Here is a 20383-nt window from a genome sequence, read left to right on the forward strand (position 1 = left end):
CTCCCCAACCCTCTCACCAGTTGCCAGTCTTGGCAACACTATCTATAATATACAGTCAGTGTGGTGTAGTGGCTAGGACATCAGATTAGGGTCCATGAGATCCAGGTTTGAATATCCACTCTGAAGAAAAATAAAAAGGGGGGGACCAACCCAAATGTGAATTTGATAATCAAGAGGATGAGAAAAACAAAAACAAAATGATCAAATAGTGAAATAATAACTAAAATTTAAAATATTACAAACAATAAATCAAAGATTTATTCAGTATTCAGTATTCAGTACAGAATCTTCCCCTTACGTTGGTAGGTTCAACGGGGTACTATAAAACATTAGGATATCTGATAAGTCACATACAATTAACAAGAACAAACACTATAATCAACTGACCATATGTATTTCAACCTAAACAGCCTTCAGTGATCATTAATAAATTGCTACACACTCTGATAAATTGTTATATCATACATATGATGAAACAGGCCTTTTGAAATTTTTGCGTTATTTTTAATAATTTTTATTTCACTATTTGTTCATTTTTGTTTGTTTGTTTTCGCTCAATTGAATCCCTACTCTGCCATGGATGCTCAGTGGGTAAACTGAGGTTAATCATTGCCTCTCTGCCTAGCCAACCTCAGAGAGTAGTTTTGTTGTGAGGATAAAATGGGAAAAGGGGAAACAAGTGAGGCGTAAATATGTAATAGAATTATCAGCACCTAAGTAAACTGTTTACCCTGGCCTGGATGGCTCAGGTAAGCTGGATCTTGTCAGACCTCAGAAACTAAGCAGGGTCAGCTTTGAATTGGATAGGAGGTCTCCAAGGAAGACTGGGGTCACTATGCAGAAGCAGACAATGTCAAACCACCTCTGCTAGTCTCTTGCCTTGAAAATCACAGCCGGGGGGTGTGGGGATCAGTATATGTCAGCTATGACTTGATAGCACTTTCTACCCCCAAGTAGAGGCGGGCACGAACAGCAATATGAACAAAAAAAGCCACGAACAGCCTGATCAGCTGTTCGCAAGCAAGCTGTTCATGAGGCCCTGTTCCCGATGAACATGTGTTGGTTCCAAGCCCTCTTCATGGTGTTCATCAGCCTTTCGTCAAGCCTGACAGTCTGGCGCCTTTCAATCAATTCCCTTGGCAACAGTAGGCATGGACTTTCTGAACTCTGTCTGAACTCCTGTTGCCCTGGAAACCCCAATCTAAGCCCAGGGGCACTTCACCTCCGACTCAGCCACTTGTCAGGGAAAACCCTGACAAGGGCGGATTGCAGCCTGCTGGGGTTTAAATTTCCCTCTCCCTGCTGCTGTGCAGTGCAGGAAGAGGGACATTTAAATCCCCCACTCAGCCGCTTGTCAGGGAAACCCCTGACAAACGGCTGAGTGTAGCCTGCCGGTGTGAATGCCCTTCTCCCTGCTGCTGCACAGCCGCTTGTCAGGGGTTTCCTGACGAAGTCTCCCCCCTCCCTCCAGCCGGGAGACTTTGAAGGAGGGAGACTTTGAAGGGAAGGAGGTTCCCCAAGCCATTTGCAAACGGTATGAGGAACCTTCCTCCTTTCGGAGTCTCCCCTCCCTCCCTCTAGCCAGCTGGAAGGAGGGAGACTTCGAAGGGAAGGAGGTTCCCCACACCGTTTGCAAACGGCATGGGGAACCTTCTTCCCTTCAGAGTCTCCCCCCTCCCTCTAGCCTCCCTCCAGCAGGAAGGAGGGAGACTTTGAAGGGAAGGAGATTCCGCATGCCATTTGCAAATGGCATGGGGAACCACCTTCCCTTCAGAGTCTTCCCCTCCCTCTAGCCTCCCTCCAGCAGGAAGGAGGGAGACTTTGAAGGGAAGGAGATTCCCCATGCCATTTGCAAATGGCATGGGGAACCACCTTCCCTTCAGAGTCTTCCCTCCCTCCAACCGGCTTGAAGGAGGGAGACTTTGAAGGGAAGGAGGTTCCCCACGCTGTTTGCAAACAGTATAGGGAACTTTCTTCCCTTCCAAGTTTCCCCCCTCCCTCCCACAAACAGCCAACCACGAACATGTTCACGAACAGGGTCATGTTCGTGAACAGGGTCATGTTCATGGTTGTTCGTGATTCTCTGTTCATGGATGGTGATGAACAATGAACATCGTGTTCGGTTTTTTTTTCCTGTTCGTGCCCACCTCTACTCCCAAGTAAACTTTAATGGCTATTTCTCCATATATCTACTCTGACAGGAACTAAAATCCTTCTTACCATTTGGCAGGATGAAACCTGGTCAAACTACCATGGGGTGAAAGAGCTTAAGTTTCCCCCTTGTCAGTTTGGATTGGGAGCACAGCACATGAATAGGGAAAGCATGTTTCCTCCTGCCATATTCTTGACCTGAAATGGCCCTGGGGAGCTGCTGTATGCCCAGTATGGGACACCTATGTGTGTCCCTTAAGTACATTTGGAGCTCCCAACTGAGCTAATCGCACCCTCTGGGGCTGTTTCAAGTCTGGACAATGGCACAGGAAGGAGGTTCCTCTGTGAATAGGTGGACTTTGTAATGTGTGAATTGGCAAGCATAGAACATCCTTGTGGTGGAACCAGACATGACACAAGGACTGAGTAATCTGTAGTTATAACCTTCATCTGTGTCAACATAAATTCCATTTGTTGCTATGCTTCACTTGTAACACTTCCACTGTCAAGTCACTATCAAAGACAATAGGAGAAGTCATTTTGTCTGAGGGATTCCACTTTCCTCAGTAAGAATCCCTATAGTTCCCACCCTCTTTTGAGAGGCTTTGGGGGGCGTCTTTCTGTTATCAGCTGCCACCACTCCCCCCACCCTTTCTAGTTTTATGCCAAGAGGAGCATCAAACATGTCTCTTTGGTAACACTGACCACAGCAAGGAAGATGCAAATGGGTGTGTGTGTAAAGAAGATGTCCTTCACATGATCATGCTCCCACACACAGTCATGTACATGCACACACACACGTGCACACGCACACGCACACGCACACACACGCACACAAAGAAATCAGCTCCTTTTCAATTCTCTCTCCCACGTGTGTAAAAAGGTCTTAGCCAGTCTGGTTCTTGAGTTCTGTCTTTAGCAGCCCACCAAAATTTAGTAGTCAATAAACAGGAGCTGGTAGATCGGAGAGATCCTGTGTTTTCACTTTTGACAAGATGAGATTTCTCAGCCCCACTGCCTTCACATCCACTGTTCAGGCTACATAAATGTTGTCCCCTTCCTAAGATGAAATAGTTCTCTGTTTGCTGTCATTCATGGTTCCTCCCTCTTCTCCTTTCCCATCCAGAGGAAAAATGCATGTGTGCCTTTGCTGCCTCCTCTTTCTCATGAAAGAGAAAGAGGAGAGAAGTTGCTGTGGTAGCTTTAAAGGGAACGGTAAGAAAATGATTATGGCTGCTTCCACACACATTGGATAATCCACTTTCAATACTCTTTAGTGAACATTTGAAACTGATTTTCCATGTGTGGAACAAAAAATCCACTTCTAAAGGATTACGAAAGTGCATTGAAAGTGCATTATTCAATGTGTGTGGAAATGGCCTATAGCAGCACTAGAGGTGGGAGCAGAAAGCTACTTTCAATGGTTTGGACAGTAACTGATTACTTTTGAGTGTCTTCTGCCCATCTCTGATCTACAGCAGACTTCTCTGAACTCTATGCACTGACCCACTCATGCAGCCATTCATTTGTATGAATTTAATTAAATGAAATCAGTGACTTTCTTACGGGCAACACTCTTACATCCCCAGTAAGAAGAATACCCAGCAACAAAATTGGCAAATGAGGTAATGTCAGGAAGGAAGACTCAAATAATGTCAAGGGAAGAAGGCAGAAGAAACTGGAAATGAAGTCTGATGTTGCAGTAATCAAGTCAAATGTCCATGTATATAAGTATATAATCAATGCAATTTCCTCCTTATTCAATATATTTAATTTTGTCAATTTAGGCTTTTGCGTATACATTCTCCAAAGCACTTCAAGTGGAATATAAAGCAAAGGGAATTATCATACAGGTGATCTATTTCTATCTCCCTTTGTAATAAGCCTAAAACTCAAATCCTCTGAACAGATATGAACAATCTCAGAGGTTTTTATTAATCTTTCTTCTTGTCTTTTCGTTATGTGAAGCATTAATCTCTGCTCTTTACTGCATCCTGGTAGATGTTCCTTATTAACATTGTTCAAATATCCTGTAGTTTATAAAGTTCTCAAGAGACCTGCTAGTTTGATGATGTTCTTAATAATGATGTTGATCCCATTTCAGGTAGTGACCCCTTATGGTGTGTCTACTCCAATGTCCATGAACACAAAGCCTAATCTAATCATAAAGTCGGCAAAAGACTTTGCTAGAGAATCCCTGGATTATGTCAGACTCAGCGATGAAACACATGGATGCTTAGCCCATGAAATCTTGGTAATTCAATTGTAAAATTTAATCAAATAAGAAAAGTTGTTTGGGCTTTCTATTGGGCAGCATTAGAAGAATTTTGACGTTATTTATTATGGTCTTAAATAACACATATTCCACTTCATTGCTTTGTCCTTTTATACACAGCCTAGTTACAACTTCAGGTCATGGAAATACATACCTTTGGATGTTACTGATTTTAAACCATCATGGGATCTCGATAATGGTGAAATAAAATTTGCTTTGGTGATTGACTTGCATTTCAATGCCAAAAATGATGTAGCAAGATTTGAGTCCAGCAGCATGTTAGAGGCCAACAAGATTTTTAGAGTCAAAGCTCCCTTCATCAAATACCAATAGAAATGGGCATTCCTGAGCTTTTATATGGGTCACTGTAAGAAAGGACATTAGAACTTCTGCATCCTGGTGCCTTTCCTTACAACATCTGAGGTTTAGTAGGAAGCCTTTTCCTCCCATTTTTTTATCAGATGTCAAACAATTACAGTTCCAGTTGGCTAATATTGGGTCAATCAGAGAATAGTATTGTGTGTAGCGCTGACTGGCTGACTGTCATGTCAGTCTTGAAGCCATGTCTCCCATCTTCTTAGAATAGTTTTCAAAATCTAAAAATATCAGGTGGGGGGCTTTAAATTACTAAACAAATATATAAACAGATGATAGTGCAGATGCTTGAGGAGGGGATTACCCCCAAAGCAAAGCCTGATAGAAACATGGGAGGGGAAAGTGACAGGTCAGGACCAGAAGCAGGTAAACCAGAATTTCTGTTTCCAGGGGTACCTGACTTTTAAGCTGTTAGAGTGCCTCCAGAGAACTCCTCTAAGTACTGGTTTACTGTGTGGCTGAAACATGTTGTTCATCTACAGCCTTCAGTGCACTCCCACAGGCCAACCATTTGGTACAGGATTCTTCAAGGTTTTAGTCTATGGGGGGGGCAACCTCCCCCATGGGCCACTCTGAGCTGGTTCTTCCCACCAAAACACTCACATGGTAAGAGGTTGCCCCCTCCTTCCCCTACGTTTGTTTTTTGCTGGTACAGAGAACAGACACTCTTCAGGCTTGTACCTGCTGGTGAAGTTTTTTCTTATTACAGTTTTTTTTAAAAAAAGTTAAAAGTAGTGTAGTTATAAGTATAGTGTATATAGTAGTTTTTGCATAATTAGAGTTAGTGTATATAGTTAGTTTTTTGAAAGTTATTAGAGACTGCAATTTCAGCGGCAGCAGTGCTAGACACTATGGTGAATAAATCACTTTTCAAAAAGTGTGAAGGATATGGGATCAAAATGGCGAAGACTGACGGCCATTCCCTATGTCTGGCATGCTTGGGGAAAGGACATGTGGTAGAGCATTGTAAATCATACCAGCTATTTACCCCCAAGGCACAAGGAGATTGTACAGTGAGACTCAAGGCTTTGTTCTGGGAAAGAACCATGTCTAGCTCCACAAGCTTGACAGCTACGAAATCTGCCCTGGCAGAGCGTGCTGTGCACTCAACTACTGCATTCGCAGTGGAACCGACTCCAACTTCAGACCTGACATCTGCCAAGTCACCTTCGGATCCATCCGCTCCGAGCTCTCGAAACCAATCTCACTCCCGGTCCCGAGAGGCCATGGCTTTGGTTTGCTGTAGGGCTAGTGTCCTGCTGGTTGAAGGAGAGACTCCAACCCCCTGAAGTGGAAGTTCAAAGTCTCCGAGTCAGGTTAGAACTGAGGAAAACGTCACCAAATCTCACAAGCACAAGGATAAGAGCAAGCATAAGGCTCGGCAGAGTAATGATTCTGCTAAGGAATTACAAAAGACTCCACTGGTTGGTTTTTTGAAGCTTTATTGTAAGGCCTAGTGTCGTGATATTATGAAGGCTTTGTTGTGAATAAGGCACATTAAAAAAACAGTCACACCTATACTTCAGAGATAACTAGTTTCTCCCCCTTTTAGGGGTTGGACATTCAGGTTTAGAGAACTCCAGGCTTAGAAAACTCAAGGCCGCTTGGCCAGGCTCCCAGCTGCACAACCTTGAAAGAGAAACCCAGCTGCACCATCCCCCACCATTGGGACTGATGGCAGATGCCAACATCCAGACATCTTCTGCCACCCGAAAAATCAATCCCCCCCAGGTTTCTGCGGATATTTTCTGTGAAAGTCTTTTAAGAGCCTAGGTGCTCAAATGTCTATGGCTCTAACCCATTTAGCGTGACTCAGGGAAGAACTTCTATTGGACCAAATAATATAGTACTCCCCTTTTCAGTTTAGAGTACAAGATTAAGTCGATTTCATAATGCGGTTGTCCATCTATCATTAGAGGTGGGGACTGGGCTGGCTCAGGGTGCCATTTATCTGCCCCTGGATCCTTTTTTAGCAGGCTGAGGTGGAAAACTAGATGGATGTGTCTTAAACTCTTAGTAAGGTCTAGCTCCACTGTAACAGCAATGATTAACTTGGTTATTTTGAAATGGCTTACATACTTACACCTCAATTTATTACCAGGCTGGGTGCCTCTAAGGCTCTTGGTAGACACATATACACTGTCCCCCATTTTCAAATCCCATGGGGGAGATCTGTTTTTATCTGCTTGTTTTTTATAATCCATCTTATCTTGTTCCAATGTCTTTTTTATAATCTCCCAGTGATTTACAATGTTAGTCCACTATTGCTGTAAGTCCCTCCCTTTTTCCATAGTGCCTCGGTCCACTAAGGGCATGGGTTTTCCTTCAAACCCCTGAGTAGCTTTAAAGGAGGTGGTTTCAATAGAACTGGGTACACTGTTGTTGTAACGGTACTCAGCAAAAGGAAGACAGTCCATCCAATTATCTTGTTGGTAATTGATGTAACACCTTAAAAATTGCTCCAACACTTGATTTGTTCTTTCACTTTGTCCATCTGTTTGTGGGTGGGTGGTGACTCGAACTCAGACCTTGATCAATTCTAGTTACTTTCAGCAGCTCCCACCAGAAGGTGGCAATGAACTGGGGGCCCCTGTCAGAGATTATCTTGGTCGGAAAAGAATGCAAACGCACCATATGTTGCATAAACAAGGCTGCTAGCTTCTTGTAGTGGTTAAGAGTGTGGAACTCTAATCTGGAGAGCTGGGTTTGATTCCCCACTCCTCCACTTGAAGCCAGCTGGGTGATCTTGGGCTAGTCACAGTTCTCTGGAGCTCTCTCAGCCCCACCCACCTCACAGGGTGTTTTGTTGTGGGAATAATAATGGCATACTTTGTAAACCACTTTGAGTAGGCATTAAGTTGTCCTGAAGGGCGGTATATAAATCGAATGTTGTTGTTGTTGTTGTTGTTGTTGTTAGCAGCCGTGGGGATTTTAGAGCACGGAACAAAATGGGCTTGCTTCGAAAATAGATCCACTATCACCAGAATCACTGTTTTCCCCTGGGGTGGGGTGGGGGAGGTCTGTGATGAAATCCATGGAAATAGTTTCCCATGGTCTTGAGGGGGCTGGTGAAGGTTGCAGTAATCCAGGCAGATCCTGTAAGGATCCTGCCAAGGAATTACAAAAGACTCCACTGGTTGGTTTTTTGAAGCTTTATTTTGAAGCTTTATTGAAGCTGATATTATGAAGGCTTTGTTAGAAATAAGGCACACATATACTTCAGAGATAACTAGTTCCCCCCCCTTTTGGGGGCTGGGCATTCAGGCGTAGAGAACTCCAGGCTTAGAGAACTCAAGGCCACTCGGCCAGGCTCCCAGCTGCACAACCTTGAAAGAGAAACCCAGCTGCACCATCCCCCAACCTTGGGACTGATGGCAGGTGCCAACATCCTGACAGGCAGTATAAGGCATCACCAGTTCCAATACCTTCATCAGAACCAAATAGGCAAGTACCTCCATGCCCATCCTCAGTTAGGAGGTTGAGCTCAGTGTCACTGGCGTCTGGTGATGGAACCAAAGTAGCAGAGAGTTGGAGACGGCGGTCAAGTTCTGACAAGAGGGCTCAGTATCACCACACAAGAGCTCTTTGACACCCACTGTACCCTCCATGGGTTACCCACATGAATGGGACTACTATACAGAGTGCACTTTTTCAGCTCTGGGGTCTGTTAGGTTGGTTCCAAGCAAATCACAGGAGTCAGATTTGACATGGTACCCTCAAACCCATCCATTGGCATTGAGTCAGACTCAGACTTGGAAGGGGAACTCCTCGGATCCACACGGAGCCCCAGTTTCACATCAGATCCATCACCAGAGGAGACAATGGGAGAGGGGGAATGGAAATCTCAAACCATTGACTATAAACTGTACTTTGAGCAAATGATGTGGATGGATAAATCATTAGAGAGTGACATCTCGGCTCCTCAAGACAAGGGATAACATCTTGAAACACATTTACGCTGATACACCAGACTTGGCGGCCTTTTCAATGATAGAGGGCTTTGTAGAGATAATAGATAACCTGTGTCAGAAGCCTGCTTCTATCCCAGCTACAATGAAGAAGGTTGAAGCTCTCTACAAGGTTAAGAAAGACAAATGTCCTTACCTGTTTACTCACCCACCAGCTTCATTGATGATAGCAGAAGAGCTGCAAGCACAACAAAGATAAGGCAGCTTCTCTATTCCAGCAGACAAAGAGGGAAAGATGTTAGACACTGTAAGTAGAAAGGTCTATTCTGGCACTGCTCTCACAATTAAGATGGCCAATTTCTTAGCCATCAAGAGTGGCTATCAAATATTTTTATGGCAAAAGATGGCAGCATATATAGAGGACTTGCCTGAGGAGAAGAAGTCACTTGCAAAACTGATCCAAGATGAAGCCATTATCCTCTCGGAACAACAAATCAGCACAAGCAGACACGTTTTGGTTACAGCCACCAGAGGTTTGAATACAGTGGTCACTCTAAGAAGACGCACTTGGCTGTGAGCCACAGCATTGCCTATAGAGACCAAGAATAAAATAGAGGATATGCCCTTTGAAGGGAATACGTTGTTTTCAGGGACAACAGACACATATTTATTGAAGAAAAAGAAGGACCAGCAGACAGCTAAGTCTTATGGAATTCTGCCTCAGTCCTCAGCTTTGACATCGTTCTACAGGAGCCCTGGGAGGAAAAACTATCAGCCCAGGAGAGACTACCGTTCCTATAGTTTCCAACCCTACAAGAACCAGTATCCCTACCTGGCTCAGTACCAATTCCCAAATCAGACTGCCTATGGGGAAGGCCAAGTCCAACCACCAGGTGCAATCCCAAAAGGAACCACCTCAAGGTCATAGGAAGCAGTTACGACTAGGCCTTATGGCATCAACTACAGCTGTAGTCCCTATGGTGTGTCTAAGAATAAGAACTTTACAATTGTGGTTTATTAGACGATTTGACCCCTAGAGCCTATCGCCACAGACAAAATTGTCTATACCTAGAAGGGTTCTGCATTCTTTAAAGTAGTGGATAGACATTGCTAATTTGTCTAAAGGAACACCGTTTGGTTTACCCAGTCATGAAATTACTGTTACCACGGATGCCTTTCTAGAAAGCTGGAGAGGATGTGGTAGTGAACGGGCTATGGTCAAAGAGCAAAAAGGAAAGCCACATTAACTTTCTAGAACTGAGAGCTGTGTATTAATCACTTAACACACTTGCAGATATGTTATCTGGAAAAAAGGTCCAAGTGCTGTCAGACAACATGACGACTGTCTTCAATATAAGCAAACGAGGGACAGCATCCACAAAGTTGTGTCAAGAAGCTATTCACCTATGGACTGGGCTATTTCTCAAAATATCACGCTTTATGCACTCCATATTGCAGGTCACAAAATACCAAAGCAGACTAGAGAGTTCCCACCACAAATGGATTCTGTTGGACAAATATGCACAGCAGATTTTCCAGAAGTGGCAGTTCCCAGACTTCAACCTTTTTGCCACTCAAAGGAACAAGAAGGCATTGAAGTTTTGCTCGAGAGGGGGCATTGGCAAAGGTTCAGAAGGAGATGCCTTCCAAATAAGGTGGATGGACAGCCTCTTCTATGCCTTCCCACCAATTCCCTTAGTCTAGAGAACAGTTTTCAAAATACAAGCAAACCAAACCAGGTGTATCCTAGTAGCCCCATTTTGGCCTCTACACCCCTGGTTCCACACTCTCAGGAACATGGCCAGGGGGAATTATGTGCATCTCCCACTAGCACCAGACTTACTATCTTTTGGTCAAACATGGCACCACGATCTGAACAGATTGCATCTGACAGTGCGGTTCATAGAGTGCTAAATGCACAATTCTCAGAAGCAATAGCGAACATTATCCTGAATGCTCGCAAACTCCCAACTAAAAATTCATATGACCTAAAGTGGAACAGTTTTGCATTATGGGCTGATTCTAGGGGAATAGCTCCTAATACTTGCTCATTAAGTGACATTTTTGACTATCTGATATCGCTGCAGACTGCAGGACTGGCTTCAACACCCATCAAGGTTCATATGGCAATAATTTCTGCATTTCATGCCGGAGTAGATGGTAAAACTGTATTTTCCCACTTTTTATCTAAATTATTCTTAAGAGGATTGTACAATTTATACCCTCCAAGGGTTCAGATAGTACCACAATGGTCCCTATCCCCAGTGCTCTCTAGTTTGATGCTCAAACCTTTTGAGTCCCTGGCAACATGTAGCTTAGCGTTACTGTCAGCGAAGATAGCTTCCCTCCTAGCTATTACTTCAACTAGTTGCAAGCATTAAGGGTAGATCCTTCCTTTCTGCAAGTCTTCCCAGACAAGGTAGTAATGTGTACTAGCCTACAGTTTTTGCCTAAAGTGGTCTCCAAATTTCATGTTTCCCAGAGTTTGTCTCTACCGGTGTTCTTTCCCAACCCTACTTCTCCAAGAGAACAAACACTTTATACACTGGATGTAAAGAGAGCAGTTTTATTTTACATAGACAGAACAAAGGCATTTCCTAAGACTCAAGCATTCTTTGTGTGTCACACGGGCCAGAGTAAAGGCAAGGCAGTGTCCTCACAGACCATATCTAGGTGGGTGGTGTCGGCAATCAGACTCAGCTACAAGATGGCAAAGGTCCCATGGCCGTTTACTCTGAAAGCTCATTCTACAAGCGGTCAAGCAATATCAGCAGCATTCCTCTGTGACATGCCGTTGGGAGACATCTGTAAAGCAGCGACATGGTCATCAGAGGAGACATTCATTAAGCATTACGCAGTGGATGTCAACTCATGAAGGGAAACTGCAATGGGACAAACAGTCTGTGATCACTCTTCGCTTGAGAGCATCACCCCACCGCCTTGTTGAGTACCTTGCAATTCTCCCTGCGTGGGACTGCACTGAAGACCGTAGATGAAAATAGAGTTGTACTTACCTGTAGCTGCTGTTCATCTAGGTCTTTGTGCAGGCACACATACCCTCCCTTCTTCTCCGCTGTGAGCTCTCCACAAGTATATAGTATTGGAGAACTGAGAGGAAAGTGAGGGGAGACCTCTTACCACGTGACCGTTTCAGCAGGAAGAACCAGCTTGGAGCGCCCTGCCACAGAGTCACCCCCTCCCAAATAGATTAAAAGTTTGAAGAATCCTGTTCCGAATGGCTGGCCTGCGCAAGCGCAGTCCCTTATATGTGCCTGCGCAAAGACCTAGATGAATAGCAGTTACAGGTAAGTGCAACTCTGTTTTACTTAACAAGAACCTGCATGAGCTTCACTGGTGATATTTCCTGTTGCTGTAAAAGCCAGTCCATATAATTAGATCTAAGTGTGGTTTTTGTTTTCTTTTTTAAAGGCTCTCTTCCTGTATTTTGTCCCTTTGTGGGTCTTCCACACTGATAGAGTACAAGAAACAATCCAACGCATGATACCAGAGTACCAGAAAAAGATGCAGAAGAGTATCTGACCAAACTTCCTCGTGGTGCACGTCATTGCTTGATGGTCTGGTATGAATTATGCCAGCAATGAATACAACCATCTGAAAGGTTTTCAGTATGTGTATAAAGAGCCCTTCAAAGTCAGTGCTGGTCTTTAAAAACTATTTTTCAAGTTGAGTTTGGACTATGTGTTAATAGTTTTTGCTTCTGCAATCCTTTCAGTAGCCTGTGCTTATAGGAGTTACATATTTCAAAGCACTTTAATAGTAAATTGATATTATTCATTGTAAAAGGGGTAAAGAGGTTTTGAGGTGGTAAAGGAAAATAAAAAATGCCCAGATAGGGCTTTCAGAAATGGGTTTCTTTCTAGTGGGAAAAGGTTTAAGGTACAGATACAGCGGCTAGTAGATATTAGCAAGCAGCACAATAGTCACTTAGATATTCATTCTGGGAAGGGAAATTGCAACAGAAAAGTTGAGATGTGAAAAGATTTGATGGCAACATCAAGGACCTGTGTATATTTTGGGATTTCACTAAAAAATGATTTTTTAAAAGAGTTAACTTGAAAGTAAACTTCACATCTGACATATGATGTGAACTGGAAGAAGGAACCCATACCAGTATTTGAGGCATTTCTAAGACTTTTGTTTCTATTATGGGCTCTGCATGACCATGCCTTCTTAAGAGTCAGATGCAGTAGATTTGGTCATCTTACTTACCCCATCAAAACCTCTAGAGGCATCAGGCAAGGATGCCTGTTAGCTCCAGTCTTGTTTGTTCTTTATATCAACAATGTAGTAAGCTGGCTTGTCACCAACAATCTTCATCCCTTCAAACTTGCCAGTCAGCATCTATCTATACTTCTTTACACAGATGATGTTGTGCTTTTGTCGAGAACTCCTGTTGACCTAAGGAGAGCCCTTAGGAAGTTTGTCATGTTCTGTGAAACCGAGCTCCTAACAATCAACTACCAGAAAACTAAAATTGTAGGTTTGTTTCCCCTGATTCTTGAGGACAACTTCCAATCCAACTGGCTCAAGGCTGTTCACAGTGATGTTAACAGAATAGACTTTTCTCCCCAGGTACTCCTAACTTATGGAGTTGAACAAGCAAAAGGGCTAATCAGACAAAGAACAGAGGATATTGAACATCAATCTGACATCTTCAGTGCATCCAAACCTGGGGTGCTGCTAAACATCAAAAGCACTTTTAAGCTGGCAGCATAGTTGGCCTCTATGGAAGTATAGAGTTTCAGAAGGGCGTTTGCTCTAGCCAGGTGTTCTGCTCTTGCATCTGCAGTTATCAAAGGCAGGTATAATAAAATCCCATACCTAGAAAGGTTGTGCTCATGCCCCCTAGGAGAGGTCAAGTCCATAGAGCATATGTTTTTTAGCTGTCCATTTTATAGGGAGGCTCGTCTTAGACTTATTACTCCAGTATTTGATATGATCCCTGGTCACATAACTACCAATAAAACAAGGCTTCACTGGTTTTTATCTGATAAAAATGTTATGATTACATGTCAAGTGGCTAAATTCTGTGCACTAATTCTTAAACTATGGGCTTTGCATCTCAAAAGTTGTTAAAATCAATCTTTTAAACTATTTTCTTTCTGATTAATCTGTATGCTGGTCTTAGGACCATAATAAATTTAAACAAAAAAAGAGGCATTTCTAAATTTGCAAATTCTGAAATAAATTTCCTAGTTCACTTTAAGTTCTATTTGAAAATTACAATTTGGTTTTATATTGAAACTTTTGAAATGGAAAATGTATGCGCTTAGATGATTTGCAGTGTTTTGAGTTGGCCTAGTTTGAGTAAATTGTGAAGCACCTAATCTATGCCATGTTTATATTGTGTTCATTAATGCTCCTAGTATTAACCAATAAATCTACCATGTCACTTGAACTAATATGTATACCTAGTAATATTATGGTTGCTTTTGGTGTATTTCTTTATTTTAGTCATTCTTTTAAAAATCCAACCATTAGCATAAATTCAGGATAGATATAGGTTAATTATATCTGTAAATTTTGTGACTGGCTTTGGCTTTGGCTATGATCTGGTTGAAACAACATAATGTACAAATCTTATCCAGTTTCTGAATATCATTATATCTAATCAGGTTGGCTGTATAAAGCTTTAGGCATGGAATCTCCCGTTACTCACCACTACATATCTCCAGCATGGTGCTTATTATTACATCTACCAATAAGTTCATCCCAACTAGGGCAAATAACAGTTTCCTGAGGCCAGTTCAGGTCAGAAACATAGTGTGGAAGAGAAGGCTTAGATACAACCACCACCACCAGCAGCAGCAGTTTATATTTTTCTTGTGGCTTATTTGATGATGTGGAAGGGATGTGCTTGTGCATATGCTGAAGGGATAGTAGTTAGACCAGGAGGCAAGAGACTGAGGGTCAAACTACACTTGATACAGGAAATTAGTGGTTAGGATCTACATTTTTTTATTTATTTATTGTACTAATTGAGCAACCTATGAAATTGTCCTGAGAACTGGAGGATTATCAGTGGAGACAAGTATTTGGACTCATCCCTCCTGTGTTATTTCTGCAATACAAATAACATACCCCATCCCAAAGCTGAAATTTGAGTGTGTGTGTGGAGGGGGTGGGGGTGGGGGGAGCCAGGCACTGTGTTGATACTAACTGCACCAGAGACTGCATGGGGGAAAAGCATTAAACATACCTCCTTCAGATCCCCAACCTACAGAGTAGCAGTGTTGGGCTGCTAATTAATTTTAAAAAATGCAAAATCCTAATCATGAATTTCTCAGGGGACGTTCTGAATACAGTATATGTCTGGAATATTGGCCATCATATTATATATTGTAGGGAAATATTGGATAACATGTAAAATGTGGAAGAAACGTTTTCCTGCTGATAAAGATAAAAGATGAAAGAGGCAAGGAAAGGGTGCTGTGTAAGAAAGAAGTAAACAAAAACAATTAAAATGTAGCATACTTCAGAGGGAAAGACCTAATATCGTGATACATGTGTGTGTGTGTTTCTGTGTGTGTATCCAAAAAATGAGGGTTTCCTTTAAACAGATTTCAGTTCTGCCAATCTCAAATTTCAGGAATTTCAGTCATAAATCTGCACAGCTGGCTTCCTGCTTAGGGCTTCAGAAGAAGCAGGGTGGCTACTGTTCCTAGGAAATTTTCGGAACACTCAGTTGAATGTTGGCTGCTATGCTGAGCAAGGAATGTCAAAAGCCACCATCTGGATGGTCCCCTTGCTCACAGCATTTTATTCTGATCTTTTTTATGACATTACTTTTCTGGAAGTTGTCACAATTTTGTCACCTATATGGAGTGTTTACAAAACGAAACATCTATTATAATTTTTTAAAACTGTGACTTACCATCTAACAAAAATGTTGATTGGCTTAGAGGCTTTGGAGTATGGATGTGCTCAGGAAAAAAAATCGGTAAATTTGGTTCAGTAATACCGAACTGGAAAAAATTCAGTATTTCCCAAATACCAAATTGATTCTCTAGTTTGATTTGGTATTACAGAGCAAATTCAGTAAAATGTGTCCATTATTTCCTATGGGAAACTCATTTTGAGTTTTTTCTGGAGGCCTGGAATGGTAATTTTTTACCTAATTTCACCAGATTTGCAGGGGAGCTACTCCTAATTGTTCTTTAATGACTCCCCAAGTTTCATAAAGATTAGACCCCCCCACCCCACCCCCCAAAAATGAAGGTGACTCTAGACTCCTCCAATCTCCATGATTCCCTGTGAGGAAAACTATGAATGCGATCCATGGGGCTGGAGGCAACATTTTGCAAGAAAAATCCACCAAATTTTCAGGGACCTACTACTGACTGTCCTCTAAAGACCTCACAAGTTTTGAGGAAATTGGACCCCAGGTAACCAATTTATGCTCCCCCCAAGAAGGTGCCCCCAACCACTCCATTTGTTCCTATTATGGGAAAGAAGTCCAAGCTGACTCCCACTGCAGAAACATAAGTACCGAGGCTGCCATGGCAAGAGGTGCATATCCAAATGCAAGCTCCACACCAGACAGTCCAACAGAACCAAACTGACCCCCCCCCTTCAAAAAAAACCCAGCACCCCATGAGCAGGCTGACCAGCTACTCTCCATGTTCCTAATGATGAGAACTTTTACAAGTTCTTTCCTAGGGGCACATACACACAGAGCAAGGATGTCACAAGCAAGGTGAGCTCCCAAATGCAACCTCATACCAGGGGAAGCCCAACTGAACCAAACTGACACACACATCCCCCCCCCAAAAACTGAGTAGGCTAACTAACCACTCTCTATTGTTCCCTGTGAGGGCCAGCATCACACAAGAGAATTACCCAAACCAAACTGAAGCAAGGGACAGTATTGCAACTAGAAGCAAACTGAAGCTAGGGAATGGACTCCACCCAAAACCAAAATGAAGCAAGGGGACCAATTTCACACCAGAGAATCACATCCATTCCACCCAAACCAAACTGAAGCAAGGTATGCACTTATAACTTAGCCCAACAGAACCAGAGTTATTCACAGTAGCCAGGCTGTAGGGTCATCCAGTGGGGGAACACCACAGAACAGATATAAGCAATACCTAGCCATAAGCACAAGACAATGGTCCAGCCAGACCACCTCTTTCTTGGCCCAGTAGCTCAGAAGATCAGTGGAAAGCAACTCACAGGGCACTGCAAAATAGTCTCTGATTATTGCCTCCACTGAATCCTAGCTCATGTGCCTCATGTTCCCAAAGGGGCCGAGGGCACGCTGGAGTAGATCCATTTCCATGGACATCCTGGTGCTGACCGGGGGGAGAACCTGCTGAGAAGGGGCAGGGGGCAGTAGAGCTGGGCTCCTCCACCATCCCTTCTGCTGTTAGGACCCCCTCTTGGCCTGGCAACACTGCATGCACAAAGAGAGGGCATCTGTCGTGCTAGTGAGGAGCTTGGCCCACTGGGCAAAGCTGCCCTTGATGCGCAAGTTGCACATGGGTGCCAACATATACAACTCCTTCTCAGTGAGAGGCTGTAGCTGGGACATGATGCCCTGTTGCAGTCTTCTCACAAGCACACGCACTCATGGAACAGTCTGCACATCTTGCATCTGGGTCCAGGAAGGAGGTATGCACCAGAGGAATGACCAGAACCAAGGTTGCTGTTTCAGATGAGACCGTGATAGTGAATTCCTTGAAGGGCCTCAGGACCTCCACTGTCTGGGAGATGGTGAGTTAATCCTTTGGGCTGAACCTCACCCCAAGTGTCACTTCAAGAGCCACACCATGATGGCAGCCTGCTGCTCCACCAAACACCCATGGCATGGCCATGGTGTTCCCGCAAGTGACAATATCAGAAATCAGGCAATGCTCTGGCACACCTGTCCTGACTTGCTTCTGGCACAGTTGGTGAGTTGCTTTCACACTGCATGAGAAGTGACTCATGACTCCCTGGCATTTCTAGAGGTGACACTGGAACTCACAAGTCGTGGTGTCCTTTGCAGGCTCCTTGGAGGAACCCAGATCAAGTGCATCCTTCACCAGGAGGTGAAGTTTGTGGGCTGCACAGTAAATGTGCTTGTAGCCCACTTGTGCCACCACTGCCTTCATGTTTGTGCCACCATCAGTCACCATGTATCCTGTGGTGACACCACTGCCCTCACCTGCCCAGTCTAGTAATTCCCTCTTGATGGTGGCAGCAATGTTCTCCGCCATGTGCACCTTATTGAGAACCTCAGCATGGAGGAAAGCCTTGCAGTAGCCAGCCTGGTGGTCTCCCATCTGGCCCTGCCTGATGCTGGTCATCCCACCCCCACCTTGAAGGTCATCAGGTTGCCACCAGTTTGCAGTAAGCATGAGATACACATGCTGCAACTGAGGGCAGGTCAAAATGTCTGACATGAAGTGGACAGTTCTCCTGGCAGTACGAAACAACTGTGCCTTTATGTTCTCCTTGGCAGCCCTGTAAAGGGAGGGCACCACGGTCCTGCTCAGTGTAGTTCAAGTAGGGGGCATGAAGCAAGGACAGACTAGCTGGAGCAGCCTTCAGAAGCCAATATCCTCTACTATGGGGAAAGGCTGCCCATCTACAGCAATCATCTCAATGATTTTCCAAGTGATGGACCTAGATGCCCTCTGGATCCCCCCACTTGGCTCACTAGTGCCATGCTCACCAAGCCACTCTGGCAGAGAAGCTTGGCATCTCTTCCCTACAGGAAACCTGGGTGGGAGAGCACCAGAGGTGGTTGTGGAACGACCCCTCGGCTGGCTTGCTGGCAGCAGTGGAGTGCCAGTCTCTCTCTCCCTGCAATGAAGCACTGCCTGGTGCTGCTGCCTCATGTGGTTCCTGAGGCTGAATGTCAAAATACGATTCACATTCTTCCCTTGACTGATCTGGGACCTGCAGTGCTGGCACTGTGCATACCGGGGGGTACTCTGTCTTCTGGAAATCCTTCTTGATGTTGGAGAATAAGGGGGGCCCATGCTTCCGTGCAACTACGGGCACCCCAGAAGACACCTCCTGAGAGGCATTTGAGCCAGACAGACCATGTCCAGGCTGGGCAGAATAAGATGGCTGAGGGTGAAGGGATAGAGATGTGGGGGTCACCACTCCAACAATCTCTTCCCATTCCTCCACCAACCTGTCCTCCAGCCTCACCCTGAAAGGCCTGCTGCTGGTCTCAGAGGAAACTGGGGAAGGCTCACCGATGGTGGTCCTCTCCTCCAGTTCCTCCAACATCCTCTGAATCCCTGGTGTGAGCACAAGGGACAGAAAACTCATATCTGCCAAGAGGAAAAATATAACACAAATAAACTTCAAATGCTCTGATCACTTTAAATGGGCCCAGTTTAACTAAATGATGGTAGTGTATAAAGGGAAAGTCAACTCTAAGGACCTTTTCCTCAATAGACCCGGGCAGTAGCTGGGTGAGGGGAAGTTAATATAGGGAATGGGCTGCCTGTCTGGTGGAGCCTCTGGAAGAGGAGACTGGGGAGCCTATGTGGATCTGGGTCAGGATCTCTGCCTCATCATAGAGGTTAGACAAGTGGCTCATTGCGACCGCCCTTTAGTGCCTGGGAAGCCCCCAAACCTGTGAAGGGAAGTTTAGAGTAGGTGACGGTGTGAAAAGGTGGTTGCCATAGCAGGTATCGGTAATTCATCGTTTAGATGCAAATATTAGAATTTCCTTAAAAGCGTAATGTGTTATGTTATGATATGAATATGATACCCTGGCTTTGTTTTTTTTAAAAAAGAATATTTGTACATTGTCCATCACCAAGACAAGCCAATTAGACATGGGAGGATTGTGTAGAGCAGAATTGCCTTTAACCATAACAAGATGTACCATCAGCTGAACAAATTACATCTGCCATGTAACTGTAAGGTCTCGAGTCTCCAGCCACTTGCAGTGGTATAATCTGCTCATATCTTGTAGGGCTTCTCTGGAGTAAGTGGCTTGAAGATTGCAGTGAGTGAGTCAAAGCCTTATTTTTAAAGAAATGAAAGCTGTAAATCTGTCTAGACAAGCAATTTACAGCAGAGTCTATTTTTTAAAAAGTGAACCATTGATCCTCTGTGTTGTAAACACTCTATTATCATGATTGGCATAAAAGACAGGACCCTACTGTTCTCAAAGACCACCCACAGGAGAAAGAATGTGATGTGCTCACTTGCCTGAGATATTGATTGTGATATTGTAGCCCTGCCTGAATGGGTTGAGGGGGGCCTCTTTATCTAGTTGGCCTTGGAACTGAAATGGCTGCATGGATTTTCAGGAAATGCCACAGTTCTTTTGAAAAGTAACAAGAGGGCCAAAGAGACAGACAGAAAGCCGCCTCAGACTCTTTGCCTACGTGAGACGTTTTTCATGCCCACTGCGATTGCGAAGTAACAAGATCATGAAGTATGCGCAATTAACTGTTTCCACATTTATCTCAGATCCTTATATCTCTTGGAGTATGTGAGAACAAGTTTGGGCAGAGGACTTTTTTTTTTATTAACTTTTTCAAAAATAGTAACAACAGGCAGAGGACTTCTTGAAAGTGGAACTGACCAGGTGTGAATTCTCCCTGAGTTTTAACCACATCTGCTTTACTAACGTGTATCCCACCATTTCATATCAAGATAGTTCTAACATTCACAGTCCGATCTTATGTAGAAATACACA

The 20383-nt window shown here is 43.9% G+C and overlaps 1 protein-coding gene across 1 annotated transcript in view; it reads left to right on the forward strand.

The window, feature by feature from the left end:
* Positions 1-12764, forward strand: part of HSD17B3 (hydroxysteroid 17-beta dehydrogenase 3) — a 32643-nt gene extending 19879 nt beyond the window's left edge. Inside the window, exons 9-11 of the mRNA XM_054986218.1 lie at positions 3939-4004; positions 4256-4405; positions 12139-12764. Of these exons, the coding sequence (XP_054842193.1) occupies positions 3939-4004; positions 4256-4405; positions 12139-12249 (327 nt within the window). The 3' untranslated portion in view covers positions 12250-12764. The remainder of the gene's footprint in view (positions 1-3938; positions 4005-4255; positions 4406-12138) is intronic.
* Positions 12765-20383: the final 7619 nt, after the last annotated feature.

This window comes from Eublepharis macularius, chromosome 8 (genome assembly GCF_028583425.1).
Source record: "Eublepharis macularius isolate TG4126 chromosome 8, MPM_Emac_v1.0, whole genome shotgun sequence".
Taxonomy (NCBI): domain Eukaryota; kingdom Metazoa; phylum Chordata; class Lepidosauria; order Squamata; family Eublepharidae; genus Eublepharis; species Eublepharis macularius.